Source organism: Rhinolophus sinicus, chromosome 18 (assembly GCF_057876585.1).
Source record: "Rhinolophus sinicus isolate RSI-liver-muscle chromosome 18, RSI-T2T, whole genome shotgun sequence".
Classification (NCBI taxonomy): domain Eukaryota; kingdom Metazoa; phylum Chordata; class Mammalia; order Chiroptera; family Rhinolophidae; genus Rhinolophus; species Rhinolophus sinicus.
Window position 1 is genome coordinate 9,627,795 of NC_142518.1, and position 15,901 is coordinate 9,643,695.

General features: G+C 39.7%; 1 protein-coding gene across 1 annotated transcript in view; it reads left to right on the plus strand.

The window, feature by feature from the left end:
- Positions 1–15,901, plus strand: part of BMX (BMX non-receptor tyrosine kinase) — a 42,359-nt gene that overhangs the window by 10,637 nt on the left and 15,821 nt on the right. Inside the window, exons 5-11 of the mRNA XM_019746241.3 lie at positions 925–1,044; positions 3,235–3,299; positions 7,655–7,830; positions 10,507–10,578; positions 11,264–11,317; positions 14,130–14,184; positions 15,495–15,574. Coding sequence (XP_019601800.3) covers positions 925–1,044; positions 3,235–3,299; positions 7,655–7,830; positions 10,507–10,578; positions 11,264–11,317; positions 14,130–14,184; positions 15,495–15,574 — 622 coding nt within the window. The remainder of the gene's footprint in view (positions 1–924; positions 1,045–3,234; positions 3,300–7,654; positions 7,831–10,506; positions 10,579–11,263; positions 11,318–14,129; positions 14,185–15,494; positions 15,575–15,901) is intronic.

Below are 15,901 nucleotides of genomic sequence, written 5' to 3' on the forward strand. Positions count from 1 at the left end.
TCCCATGGGTTTTAAAATATGCACATATTCCTAGAAAAGCAGCCTCGTAAAACGTTAATTCCTTAATGTAAACAGGTCAGTCATGAAAGACAAGGCATGAGAAACTCTTCTAGATCAAGGGAAACTAGATAACTAAATACCATGTGTGATTCTGGACTGGATCCTAGAGCAGAAGCAAATGAGTGATCATAAAGGACACTCTTGGAACAATTACAAAAAAATTGAATATGAAAAATATACTGAGTGTTGTATCTGTTAAATTTGCTGAATTTGATAATTGCTTTATGGTTATATAAGGGAATGTCCCTGTTAACAGAAATTACATGCTGAAGTATATGTGGGTGACATTATTTAGGTCATAATATCTGTAACTTACTCTCAAATGTTAAGCAAAATACAACAATGATAAAAAATATATACATAATAATATGTATGTATGTACAGAGAGAGAGAGAGAAAGCAAATGTGGCAAACACTTAAAATTGGTGAATCTGGGTAAAGGGTATGTGGACATTCATTGTACTATTCTTGCAACTTTTCTGTACATTTGAAAGGTTTCCAAAGAAAAAGTGGGAAGAATGTATATGTTTATTAGAAACTTCTTTTCTTTTTGCTAAGATCTAGTCCTACCTTCTGGCCTCTTTCTGCCATAAGAGAATACCATGTGCTGTCACTACTAGATTTTTTTTTTTAAGACTGACAAAAGTTATTGTGTTGTTCTCACAATATACATGATTAGACTTTTCTTTTTGGCTTTTTAACTTCTAAGTGAAAGACTTATATCCTTTGGGAACCATTTACTCTTACACTGATTGCTGGCAAAATGAGGTTGTCATTGTTTTGTGATAACAGCACTTACTGATGTGTTTCTTCTCTTGGGCCAATGTTTGCTCACGTTGTGTTTTCTTCCTGCCTGCTCCCCAGAGATAAGGGGCAACCCCCACCTGCTGATCAAGTACCACAGTGGGTTCTTCGTGGACGGGAAGTTCCTGTGCTGCCAGCAGAGTTGCAAAGCGGCCCCAGGATGTACTCTCTGGGAAGCATGTAATGTGACCCCTGTGTTGGGTGGACCCTGGGTGGACAGTGCTCCATTAGGCAAATCTGCCACATACCAGAACAGCTTGATAGTTAAGGAGAACAAGATGTGCCAGATTGGTTGGCCATGAAATTCCAGCCCCAAAGATACTATCTGGCAAATGAAGTCTATTTCTAGGGTGAATTAAGTCATCTTTATTAAAATAATAATATTAACATCTGCCATTAAATTTGAATCATGATCAAGCAAGGAGCTGTTTATTCCCTCTCATAATTCTTCCTGGTTTAAGATAAACTCCAAACAAATGGCTGGAATGTGGTGAACATGTCAGCATGGTTCCCAAACTAAAATCATAAAGTGACAAAAACAGCATTCTTTTTAAAAATATGTCAGAGGATAAAAATTTAAGTAACACTTTCAATCACCATATATAACAAAATTATGGATGGACAAGACTTAAAAGATATAAAGTAGTTTGCCATTCTGTGTATATTTATTGATTTCTTAATAACATCAGAAAAGGATTTGCTTTAAATGCAGCCAGATTCTGTCCAGAATTATATTCCTAGGGAAATCTGCTTGAGACTTTATCCAGGTACAGAAAAGAAAGCTCACTGAGTGGCTTTGAAGGGATAATGGAGGGAAAGAATTATGTTATTTTCTGCTTGTGCCCTTGAGTCCCATTCCTTCACCAGGATACTTACATGAGGCAGTCTTACATATTTTAGAAGTTTATCATTGTTTAACAACATGAAGTTATCAATAAATAAAAAGGAGAACTTATTTTGGTAACAGTTTTACCAGCCTGGAAAAAAATATGCTTGTACTACAATGACTTTGAAGACTTGAATGAGATCAGTTATGTGATAATACTTCATAAACTGTGAAACACACAGAGACATGAGATATCCAAATCCACTTCATAACAGCATTGACAATTATGTTAATGTTACCGCAGGTTATTTTACACCAAAATCAATGAATATTCATTGTTTTCCATCTCAATTAGACTACACAATGAATATTTCTTCATCTTAATTAGATCATATTGCCCTTTATATTCATGAGTTATAATGATTTGATGAACTATACAGAATTTACTATATGTGGACCTTCTCTCCACTGTGAAGGGCTGAGAAGTAATGTCGCCTTAGAGCATTAATCATTTCCCCGAGTTATTCTGTCTATGGTCTAGCATCATTACACAGCAGGACAGATTCCAGCTCTGACCTTGCCCTAACTCCCAGGGGAAGAGCAGGAAAAAGGCCAGAGAGAGCACTTTCTTGGAATTATCTCTCTAGAATCTGTCTGGATGTCACCTGTCATGTGTCCCAGGTGCCACAGGCTCTTTGCCAGCCTCTGAAGAAAACTACAGAATGTAGAAGTGTTATGGCCCAGTAGTAGCTGTGATATTGTCTAGCTCCTCAAGTGTAATTTATCCCCTCGGCCTCCCCTGCCGAGCTACAGGGAAGCCCATGGGCACAGAAAGGAAACAGTTGAGTATCTTTGCTTCCTTCTGTCTTCAAAATACCCGGGACCACCCTCTTTCCAGGGTATGTGGCCTACAAGTGGACCATACACCCCAGTTTGTTTGGAGCAGTCTCATTCTGCAGCTGGTGAACTGGCATAATTTTTAAAAGCCTATCTGTCACTGTCAGAAATGATCCAGTTTCGTCAATAAACCATATGTCCACCTGGCTTATAAAGTATATAATGGCTTCACATCTATAGCCTGGACATTTACCTACATGTGTGGGTAGAAAGAGAAACCAAAAATTATCATACAACAGGAAAAAAAATCATGGGATAGGTTTGTTCCTTATAGATGAGCTATTTATAAGCATCTTGCATGAGCCAATCAAAGAGGAATCAGACATGGACAGGTACAACCCAATGGATTAGATATATGCTACTCAAATACAGGGTGGAAATGTGGTACACATTAAGTTTTTAGGATTTAGAGAAACTTGAATTTTTTATCCATTTGGGGACCATATTGATAAACAATGGTGGAGGGGTGGTGTTTGAGTTGGGTGTTATACAGGAAAGCAGCAGAATCACTCCAAATGTGTCTGAATTCATTTAATGTGAACTATTGCTCACACACAAGCTAGTTCTTTCTTTTGATTCATGACATTGGATGTTTTGCTTTGTTTTATTTAAAGTTCCTTCTGATATTGCTTGATTTTACTTTTCAGATGCTGATCTGCACATTGCAGCAAAGGAAGAGACACACAGAGCTCCCACTTTCCCAGACAGAATGGTAAGTCAACATTTAAATTTTTCATAGTCAAGATATATTAGATAAATCAAGAATTGCCAGATTCAAGACTAGAAAATACAGGCTTCATTCAGATGCTCAGCAAAGAGAGAAAAACTGTGAGCTATCACCAATAGCAATGGCAGTATCAAATAATAAATGTAAATACAGAACCGTTATTCCATTTTATATTCTTGTATTTAAGAACTGGACCTTTTTCTAACCTGTAAGCATGTAAATAATCACTAAAAATTAGTACATGTGGGAGAAACTCTTAAGATGGTATCATACATAACAGGCAGCTGTTACTAGCTGCCATTCCTCTCCTACCACCAGCAGCAGCATGGCCAGGACTGCCTCAGGTAAGTACAGCTTGTGAGGAACGGGACCCCATGGGGCACTAGCAGAAAACAACATAATTCTTTCTCTCCATTATCCCTTCAAAGCCACTCGGTGGGCTTTCTTCTCTGTCCCTGAATGGAATCTCAGGGAGATTCCATAGTTTTCTAGTCACTCTCAGGTGACATGAAATTTCCCATTTACTGGTAGTCATGAGAACAGCCTCTAAATTTTCTCATCCAATGTTACATTCACACGAATCCAAACAGCTTTCCAAGTTAAAAGTTTTCCCCTTCACCTAGCTCGCGTCTGCACAGAAGGCAGCCTGCTTTGGGGGAGGAGTCTTAGAGAGGCTGAGATTTCTGACCCTTTCAAGGTTGAGTTCCAGAAAGAGCAGGTCTAATAAAAGAGACAGTTATACGTGGTTGGTCCCATTATGATTTCATAGTGGTGGCTTCTGGGTGAGACAGTTTTGCAATGCTAATTCTTTATCTTATGGGAGACTTTCATGGGTTTACCACTGGGGTGCATATCCAAATGTAGTTTTATGACAGAGGAAATATCTTGACCCTTAGCTCTTGGGTTTCTAGCCCTCAACTTTACTGCTGGGTCAATTCACCAATCTTGGGCAGCATTCCTTTCAAGATGGCTCCCAGCCAACCCTCTCCCAAGGGTTGGGTTGGCCTCCAGGAAAACAAACAAAACCTTAACTGCTTTAGTCAGTAAAACTGTATGCGGCTTGCTCTTGCAGTACAGGCTGCTGTTCTCCTTGTGCCCTGCTTTCTTGGCTTCATAGCCATAGCCTCCTTCTTTTAGGCTTCCCAGGCAGGTATCAGCCTCCTCAAATGCCAGGAGACACATAAAATGGCCTCCCAGTGGTTTTCTGGAAGCTCACCTGAAATTAAGGGAGTGTCTCTACCCATCCATCAGCTCTATGGTATCTCGGGTAGTTATTTTCAGCTACACACATTCACACGTACTTACTTCTATCTTTCTACCTAAGTAAAAACAATATATATTTTTTGTGAACCAACGTGAAGGGCAAAAAGAAATCCATTCTTATAATAGGTTGAATTGTGTCCCCCAAATTTCGTGTTCACCCAGAACCTCAGAATGTGACCTTATTTGGAAACAGGGTCTTTGCAGATGTGATTAGTTAAGGACTGAGACGAGATCATACTGGACTAGCATGGGTCACAAATCCTACAACTGGTGTTCTCACAAAAAGATGACAGGACGCAGAGATACACAGAGAAGGCCATTTAAAGACCTAGGCAGCAATTGGAGTCATGTTGCCATAAGCCAAAGAATGCCTAGAGCTACCAGAACCTGGAAGAGGCAAGCAAAGATTCTCCCCTAGAGCTTTTAAAGGGAGCATGGCCATGCTGAAACCTTGATTTTGGACTTCTGGCTTCCAGAACTGTGAGAGAATAAATTTCTGTTGTTTTAATCTACACATGTACTAATTTGTTACGTCAACCTTAGGTAACTAATACAATTATAAAGGTTTGGAGTTTTATTTCATTATCGTGATATTGCTATTTTGATTTGGATACATGCTCCAGTCCTGAAACTTGAAAATTATGGCCCCGTGAAACACCTAAGAGCAATGTCCAGACTAAGCAAATCCATAAGGGCAAAGGTCGATTAGTGGTTGCCTGAGGCCAGCATGGGCATGGGAACTGGCTAAAAATGGGCATGAGGGATCTTATAGAGGTTATAGAAATATACTCAGACTGAATTACGGTGATGATTAACCCACTCGATTAATTTACTAAGTTCTATACTTATAAAGGGTGAATTTTATGATACATAAATTATACTCCAATCAAGTTTGTTTTAAACAAATCTAAGAGTAGAGGATAATTTAGGAGCCAGAAACCATCGCATCTAGTCTCTGGCATGGAATTCTCAGGGAAATGTGTACAAGTAAAAAATTACCAGTCAGGCAAATCAGTGGCCAAGGTCTGTTTTGATTATAAGCTGCCCTAAGGGATCAGGGATCAGGGATCAGAGAGAGTATCAGGAAATGTATGTTTTCTTTTGTCTTGTTTTTACCAGAGCATTTGGTAGAGAACTTACTTTACTGAGCTGAGGAAAATAAAAATCTGCTTTCTAGCTATTCTGTTCAGCTTTCCGATTAGGGAACTTTCTACTGCATTTATCTTTGGAGAGAACCACCCCACAGCTGATAAATATCCTGTTTCCCCGAAAGTAAGACCTAGCCGGACCATCAGCTCTAATGCGTCTTTTGGAGGAAAAATTAATATAAGACCCGGTATTATATTATATTATATTAGGCTCGGTCTTGTATTATAGTAAAATAAGACCGGGTCTTATATTACTTTTTGCTCCAAAAGACACATTAGAGCTGATGGCCCGGCTGGGTCTTATTTTGGGGAAAACACGGTAGCAGTGTGCTGCATAAGTCAAATGTCCAGGATACTAATCCCTGGAAAAAAGTAAAATACAGTGTGAAAAAATTAAATTCAGTGCTTTATATATTTATGTGAATGTTTAATTGAAGTATAACATGCACTTAGAAAAGTATACAAGTCCTACTGTGTTTCCCCGAAAATAAGACCTAACTGGAAAATAAGCCCTAGCATGATTTTTCAGGAGGACATCCCCTGAACATAAGACCTAATGCGTCTTTTGGAGCAAACCTTAATATAAGACCCGGTATTATTTTGGGGGAAACACGGTAAGTGTTCCGCTTGATGAATTTTCATAAACTGAACACTTCTGTATAACACACACTCAGATTAAGAAACAGAACATCACAGAACCCCAGGGGTACCCTGTTTCCTTTTTGTTACTACATCCCACCCAGAGTAATCACTAGCTTGATTTATAACATCATAGATTTTTTGCCTGGTTTTGACCTTTATATAAGTGGAATCATAAAGTATACAGTCATTCATTTTCTGTCTTCTTTTGTTCAGTATGGGATTTGCCCATTTTTTAGTATGTGGTTTTAGTTTATTCTCATTGCTGTATAGAATTCCAATGGGTGAATACACCATTGTATTCGTTTCCTATTGCTGCTATAGCGAATTACCACAAATTTAGTGACTTAAAGCAACACAAACTTATTCTCTTACAGTTCTGAAGATCAGAAGTCTAAAATGGGTCCACACTGCTGTGTTCCTTGTGGAGGCTTTAGGGGAAAATCTATTTGCTTGCCTTTTCCAGATTCTAGAGGCCACGTATGGTGGCAGGAACCTTGGTTCCTGGCCCATTTCTCCATCTTCAGGGCCAGTAGGGTAGCATCTTCTTTCCTCTGTGATCTCTGCTTCCATTCTCACATCTCCCTAATCTCTGACCTTCTTGTCTCCCTTTTATGAGGGCCCTGTTGATATTGGGCCTACCCCAATAATCCAAGATAATCTCCCCATCACAAGATACTTAATCACGTCTGCACAGTCCCTCTTACTGTGTAAGGTAACATGCTCATGGATCCCAGGGACGAGGACATGACCATCTTTGGGACGGACATTATTTAACCTACTACAACCACAATATGTTTATTGTTTTATCCTTTCAATCGGCATTTAGGTAGTTTCAAGTTTTCATCTAATTGAAATAATTCTGCTATGAACATTCTTTTACATGCCTTTTTATTTCACCGTTGGGTATGTATATAGACTTTCTAGATCACAGGGTATGGGCACTTCCAGCTTTAGTAGATTCCGTAAATAGCTTTTCAATATGGTTATACCACTTCATATTCCAACCAGCAAAGTATGAGAGTTCCAGTTGCTCTAGATCTTTATAATGTTTAGCATTGCCCTCTCTCTCTCTCTCTCTCTCTCTCTCTCTCTCTCTCTCTCTCTCTCTCTCTTTCTCTCCCCCTCTCTCTCTCCCTCTGTATGTGTGTGTGTGTTTCTCTCTCTCCCTCCCTCCCTCCCTTCCTTTCCCTTCTCTTTAATTTAAGGTCTGACACACTTTGGTTGTTAGTTACCAGTACGTGAATCCCTGCCTCACTGTGATATATTAAAATCTCTTGTTCTCCAAAGCCAAAGATTCCTCGAGCAATTCCTATTTTCAAAATGGATGAACCATCTTCAAGTACCAGTCTAGCCCAGTATGACAGTGACACAAAGAAAAACTATGGCTCCCAGCCAAACGTCAATATGAGGTATATTCCAAGAGAAGACTACCCTGACTGGTGGCAAGTAAGAAAACTGAAAAGGTAAACCTCAGCTTTTAATCTTGCTGCCAGCATGTAGAATAGACATTCCCTCACTGCCTTGGGGCTCAGCCTCAAAGCTGCCCACACAAACCTTAGCTGAGGTAGGGCTGTCCTCTCAGAAAATGTTCCACACTTGAGCCAGAAGCCAGAAGCAGCGGCCCCACTGGGGCTGAGCAGCATGGCATTTCCATTTAGATTATCCAATCTAATGATCCAAGTAATACGTGAGCATTTTATTCCCTCCTTTCTCTCCCCATTCCCCCAAATACCCCACATTCCAGAACTCTGAAACTTTAAAATATATCCTTTACATGAGAGAGCTTAGAGCGGGCTTTTGCAATGTGCTTCGGCATCACTGACCAAATGACGAGCAGTATTTCAAGCAAGATGTGGCTTGGCTTCTCAGGATGTATACCTTTGCCTCTCCTGACATGATTAGTCTCCTCAGGTTTTTAAGCCAAAGATGCTACCTAAAGCCAAAATTGAAACTACCTTGAAGGCAATACCTAAATCATGTGACTCTCTGGCGTCTGGCACCAAATGGGCCCACTCCCCCAGGGTACGGATGTCCATCCTTCCCCACAATGGATGCAGAGTATCTCTCTGACTCACCATGTATCAATTTTCTTTGTTTCTTCCTTGCCCTCTTATTCTTTTATTCTTGCCATCCTCATTATTACCTAAAGTAAGTGCCTCGCTGTACCAATAATACAGCCACAGGGCCATATGGAACTTTAAAGAATGTAAGTGTATTCTTGCTGTTGTCTTCTGTATAACACGCCATGGTACCTTTCATTCTAAAGTAGAGCTAGAATCCAAGTGTATTAATCCACAGCTGGTGCCGGGGGGAGGGGTTAATTTGCCTGCAGCCAGTGTTCTTGTGGAAGGGGACAATCGATAAGCCCAGATCCAAAGAGCATAGATGTCCTGTCAATTTTGTGCCAGGTCCCCTCCCTGCCAGAAGCCCCAGTGACTCATTCAGAGGGGTACAGTGAAACTAATGGACCAGTATACAAATAAGTAGTCAACACTGTTTATTCACCTGGGGTTGCTGCAGAGCTATCAACTCACAGATTGCCACGTCCTATCTTTATTTAAAATGTGGCTATTTTGTTCACCATGGATTTTGCATTGATTTTTATTTTAAAAATATTTTATTAAAACAGTATTTATCTTGATTAATGAGTTTTTGACATCCTCTTAGACTGTGCACCTAATATTTAGTCCCGACCCTGGACTTTTCCCTCGAACTTCAGAAAGCTAGTTATCTGGACAAAGGATTGATTAATCACTTCTTAGCATGAGTAGCATTACATCATCTGTGAGTGAATTATGATAATTGTTAAAAGGTCTTCACGGAGCTTGAATTTTAAAAATGCAGCCATGATTCTCAGCTCATATAAGTAGATAATACTTTTTATCAACTTTCTGTCATTTATACTACCTTCAGCTGATCTGCTTTTTAATGTTTATTTTTTCTGAGTAGTAAAATAATCCATGCTGCCATTGAAGCACTCAAATATTGCAGAATCTTCAGTGTACATCCCTCTAAAAATGTTGTCTATGCATGTGTTATATAAAGAGCAAACTTAAAAATCAGTCTTCTTAAAGAAGACCACACAGGGTTCTTTGGCACTTGTTCTTTTCACTAACATCTTGGGCATTTTCCCCACTTCAATACATGAGGATAGACTTAATTATTAATTTTTAAAAAATTTTAATCGTGGTAAAACGTAACATAAAATTTACCATCTTAGTCATGTTTAAGTATCCAGTCCAGTGTGTTAACTACCTTCACAGTATTATGCAATCTACCTGACTATTTTGAATGTTGATATAGTATTCCATTACATGGATAAACCTAAGAAATGCACTATTGATGGCCATTGTCCATGTGTTCTTTAAAAAAAAAGGCTAAATAGATTGCTTAGCATTTTTAAATAAGAGTTTTCTTATGAAGAGATGAAGTTAAAAAGCTATGCTAGTGAGCAAGGCTCTTCAGGAAGGCAGAGACGGAGGCACTCCTGGAAACGGAGCCAGAGAGGCATTTCCTTGTTAAGGAAGCTTGTCACTGTGAAGTGTGGTTTTGAATAAGAGCCTGAGATAAGAAGGCAAACGGGAAATAGGTCCTACGTTCCAAATAAAACAAGCTTTGAACTTGGAGAGATAGGCATTTCCTCATGCTCTGCTCAACACCCAAAATGAAAAAGAGAAAATGGTGGGTGGTAGAGGATGATGAAAATCCTGCCTGTCCATCTGCGTCTATATGGAGTCGAAAATTCGGTATTTTCAAGACTTTTAATTGTAATCACCACAGCAAAAAAAGAAAATAACTTATTTTAAAATATATGTGGCAGAATGCTTGCATATGTACAAGAAAATCAGGGCAAACCCAGTCAAGATGATTTATTAATCCAAGTTTTCTACTGTTTGGGGTTATTACGAACCATTATTAACAGTTCACTTTTGTTTAGGAGTACTGTCAAACTACTGCTTTTTATTGGAGGCCCTGCAAGGACGAAAATGTAAAAATGACTCATTAGCTTCAATTTCCAAACCACGTGAAACGTCTGGGTCAAAATGTTGAATAAAGCTAAAACATACCTAACAAAATTACTTTTGTCATTTAGCATTTCTAAATAAACATAAATTTACGAAATGTATCTTTTTTTGTAGCGGTGAAGATTTTGCCTGCAGTAACCAAAGTGAAAGAAATGTTGTGAATCACAGCACCTCAAAGATGTCATGGTATATCAAATTCAAATAGTCCTTCACACGCAGGATTTGCTCCATTTGTGGAAAAACTAACCAAATTTGCAATAATTTTGCAACTAGACTTTTATATTTAAAGTAAATATAACACCCCCCCCCAAATCCATGTAGTTTGCGTCTCTGAACCCTTAAGTTAGTTGGTCTGAATCGATGATTTGTGGGTTGCCATTTTCCTCACACTGACTTTTGCTCTCCATCACTCCTGAGACACACTGGTGTTAGCATGAACATGCGTGTACCTGGCTCGGGCACCACTCGCAGGAGGAAAAACAACCTAGAGTTCAATAACTCTTCTCTAAGAATAGCTCTCTACACAACCCAGGATTTTTTTGACTGAATACTACAGCTGTCCCTGAAGGAGGCATCATCTATTTCACGAGCCACTCTTCTGAGAGACTCAAAGAAATACATGTTCCTGGGGACCTCCCAGGGACCTACACCAAACAGCCATTTTCTCATAAAACTGGACATGAACTCAACTTGTGAGCAACTCTCTCTCCACTTGGCTGATACCTTCCCAAGTGCAAAAAGGGAAACCTAACAGCTAAATTTTATTTACATGGATGAAAGCAGGGTGGGATTTCACATCACACTGCTACCGTAGGTACTTGGATTCCTTCTTGGTGGTTTTTGTATTCATGTTGTTTCCTTTCTTCGATAGGGGATTCCCTGAGTCAAGTTCATCTGAAGAAGAGGAAAACCTGGATGATTATGAGTGAGTTTTGAAAGTCCTCTCAAACTAGATATAGATGTTTCAATTCTATTCGTCCCCAAAGGCATTAAAACAGATGGCTCACACTTGCTCAGGAAGCTGTGTTACATGAATAAACTCATGTGAGTCTCTGGGCCAGTTATGTGGATGATGGGTGACAATGATCTGGGTTGTTACTAATGAAAATATTTTCCCCCAATCTGGATGATCTAAATTGGCTGCACGTATTCATTAGATTTATCATACATCTGGTGTCCCTGTCATTTCACTTTGTCTTCATAGATACTGCATATAACATTTCTGCTGATTATTTCTTCCCTAGAGGCCTCTCCCCAGGGAGACGCTTGAAGGCTCTTATTAGCTTTGAGTCCAATTTTTGAAGTTATTTATGATACAGTAATTTTATAAGGCAGCACAACTGAGACTTAAACATGACAGCATTTATGTTGAAAGATTCCTATTCCTAGGGTGACCTTATCACTTAACATCCAAATTAGGACACTTTACGGAGAGAAAGAGTGTACTATTAAATATTACACCTGGACATCAGGCATTAACTGGATTCTTCTAGCCAAATAAGAATGCATGATCATCCCAACTATACTGAGCTAGGCTGGTCTAAGTGGTTGTTAAGGTCCTTTCCAACATCGAAGATTCTATCATCCTACAAATAAGGACAAATAAATCTCCTGGACTTAAAGACTCGTGTTAAGGAGAGGTGTGAGTAATAGGACATACTGTATCTCTCAGCAGCTATTTCCCAACAGCAACCAGTTCACTTGAACAGAATTATGCATATTTCTAGTTCTTTTCTTGTATAAGTGCTATGTTATTGATTTATTGGCCCTAAGTACAGTGAGAGCTTTTAGAAAATACATGTCTCTGTTTTGCTTCTTCCTCTTCCTTCTAACCCAGCCTGACCCATACCTGTCACGTTGGGGCAGACGTGCTGTACCCTCTACCCCTTTGCAGCATGGTCTGTTTACCACCCTCTAGTTTCCCTTTAGTCCTATGTCTTCCCCAGCATCTGCTCTCAGGAAAGCATTTGATGGAATAATTCAAACTAAGACCTAAAGACCTAAAAGACTCAGAGCAGCACCAAAATTATCCAAAGAGAATTGCACTTCAACAGAAGACAAAGACTTAAAGCAATGGGCGTGAACTTCCAATCATGGATTTTAGTATTTAACATTTAGATGAACTGCAAATCTTTCTTTGATTCAGAAAGCCCACATCTGACCATATAGACAGTCTGTGTCTCCATCATTTCTAGATTCACATGGTGTGTAAGAGGTGTGCATTGGGGGAAATGACCAGGAAAGACCTGCCCTCTTAAAATCAAAGAGATCAGGAGCAGAGGGCTATGTGATCTCGGGCTTAGCCTTTGCACACCGTGCTTGGTGCCCCAGCTTTCTGCTCTGTCAGTGCCACTGAAGCATCTGTTTTATGGCCTTAAGTTCATGAGCAACTCTACCCATTCCATTAAAGACTGAGGCACCAAGGTTTAGATTGAAAATCACGTGAAAGGACTAGGCATAAGCCTCTGCTGCTCTGACATTGAAATGCTGATTTTTTTTTTTAAACAGCCAGGATTCAGCAAAATTATAACACAAAGTATGTATGTGGGTGTGGGGGTTTACGCACAATCTCACCTCGCCTCTTTCCTTATTCCTGATCATCTCTTTCTCCTATCGCCCATGGGCATATATCCTGGATCATATTGCCTGAAGAGTCTTTGGATTAGCTATGATTAGCTTAAAATATTAATAAGAAAACTATCAGTTAATGTCGCAAGTGTTAATTATATATTATCTATAAGGGTGGAGTTAGAAGACTTACCAAGTTCAAGCCTCATCCTGATTTTACAAGTGCAGAATTCCAAGGTCTAAAGAGACTCAGTGGCTTGTCCAAAGCCATACAACAACTTATCAGGAAGTTATGTCTACCACCCAAAACTCCAAGCTGGCACATCTACGGCTCTTTCCACTTCATTGAACTGCCTACCAGTGATACCCTCACCCTCCTATGTACTTCTTTCCTCCTCAGGTGTTATCTTCTAGCCAGAAGATCCTCCCAAACCCCCAAACCCATGCCCCATCCCAGCTCCCACCCTGTCAGTTTCCTAAGTATGACATTTTGGCCAAAACCAAAAAGCTACAGATATTGTTGGTATCACATGAGAAACAGCTCCGTGACCCGTTGAGGTTCCCCTATAAAATAAACTGTGATGTTCTTGGCTAACATAGTAAGAAGGACAATATTTCAGGTTACACCTGGCTGTTGCCCATCTTCTTTTTCTCAGTTCACTGCAACTGTTCCCATCTTCATATAACCATAGACACTTATCTATTACTATCCTGCAAATAAAAAATATTTTTGGGAAAAGCATTTGCTTTCAAAACAGATGCTGTAAAGTGTGTTTCTATTGGATTATTAAAAGAAAATTATAGGGTTGAAAGACAGAAACTTTCATCCTTGGCAACCCCGACTTTCTCCATTAGTCTAATCTCTGGCTCTTATTCAAAATGGTGAAAGGTAGGAGAATTTAGAAATCACCTAGAGGGAGGCCAAAGTTTCCTAAATGCCAGCCCATTTAAGAATACAGATCTGCAGGCCCACCCCAGAATCATGATTGGGTGGTGGAGACTCAGGAATCTGTGTTTTAGAAAAGCTCCTCAGGTGATTCTCTGGGGCAGCCAGGTTTGGAAACCCCTGATCAAAGCCAATGTCTCATTTTCCAGGTTAGAAAACGAAGTGACAAGTTATGCAGTTAAAAAGGATTAACTCTCAAATACGGAATTCTTTTCTATTGCAGCTGGTTTGCAGGTAACATCTCCAGGGCACAATCTGAGCAGTTACTGAGACAAAAGGTAAATATTCTAGTCTCTAAAATAGCCTCTAAGAATCTCTTTCTACTGTTGGGCCCAGAGGGTCACGCACTTCTGAGAGAAACCTTATTCTAATTATACAGTCATGTCATCACAGTGTGGGCTGCCCAGCCTCGGGTTACCAGGCCCTCCGCATCTAGCCACTTCCTGTTTCTGTTACCTATTGCTGTGTAATAAACCACTTTAAAATTTAGTGGCTTGAAACAAGATTATAATTCGCACAATTCTGTGACTCAGCTGGCCCAGCAGTTCTTCTGCAGGTTTTGCTTAGGGCCACTCACGAGCCTGCAGTTAGCTGGTGGATGCAGTCGGCGGCGGGGAGTTGGATTTAACTGAGGCAGTCAACCAGGGTGTTATACTTCATCCCTATGTGGCTAACTTGGGCTTTCTCACAGCATGCTGATCTCAAGACAGTGTTTGAACAGGATGAACCCCACAGTTCGGTGCTAGCACTTATGGAGTCTCTGCTTTTGTCATGTTTGCTAACGTCCCATTGGCCAAAGCAAGTCACATGGCCCAGCACAGTCAATGTAAGGGGCCTACCCAGGGCATGAATACAGAGATGATTTATTGGGGCCATCTGTGTCAACAGTCTACCTCAGCTGTGTCATTCCTCATTAGCTCCTGAATCAGAATCAAGTAGATGTACGTAATCCCCAGGACATTATAGTTATCAATTGGTATGAATTATCAATAGCAAACTCTTTTAACCTACAAAATGACACTTTGATATAGTTCAACCTAATAAAACACACCAATTATCTCTTTGAGAGGGTACTAGTGAGCATGCGATGACTTGACTACCTAACTTGGCGTTTTTCTCAGGTTCATCATTTAGTCCGTGCTCTTTCTAAATCTGGATCTGCTTAGAATTAGCACATTAAGCAGGACAAGTTGAGGTGAGAACTTTAAAAATTATCTGCTCTGCACCTTTGGTTTTCTAAAATTTACCAAGAGCATGATATAATATGTGGTTTTAAATTTTATTTCTGAAAGATTCAAACATTAGGCTTACACAAATACAAAAGAGAAAATTATAGAGAGGGTTAAAAATTAACTGGAAAGAAAAAGTTGAAGCACACAAGGTAGTAGATTTATAAAGAAACTGAGTGAGAAAAGGAAGAAAGCTAAACAGTGGGCCCCCTTCTGTGACAACTGTTGGATAATCTGTGCCATCAACGAGATGTAAAGTGAATTTAAAAGATCTGTTTTCCTACTATCCACCAGGAAAAATAGTTTCCAAGGATAATGAAAATGTTTTCTGTTCCTTGCATGTTTTCCTTCCTTTTCAGGGAAAAGAAGGAGCCTTTATGGTTAGAAATTCCAGCCAGGCGGGAATGTATACAGTGTCCTTATTTAGTAAGGCTGTGAAGTAAGTATAAAATGCATTCATTTCTTATATCTTCTTGTGCATTCTTTGAATGTGCTGGTAATTTAGTCACATTTTGGGATAAGACACCATCTTTCCATTCTGGGAGTTTGGATGAAAATATTTCTGTTGAACGTGACCATTCATAGTGGCCTTTATTCTTTTCCTACTTCCAAGAGACTATTCTCGGGTGATCCTCTCCTGCCCATCCCTGGCAGCAGCTGAGTGCCCAGTGCACATCATGCCTCTGTAAACATTTGTGAAAGGAATCCTGGGTTATTCCCCTTCATTTAGTCCTACGCCCAGAAAGAGAGAAATAGCATTGGAGCC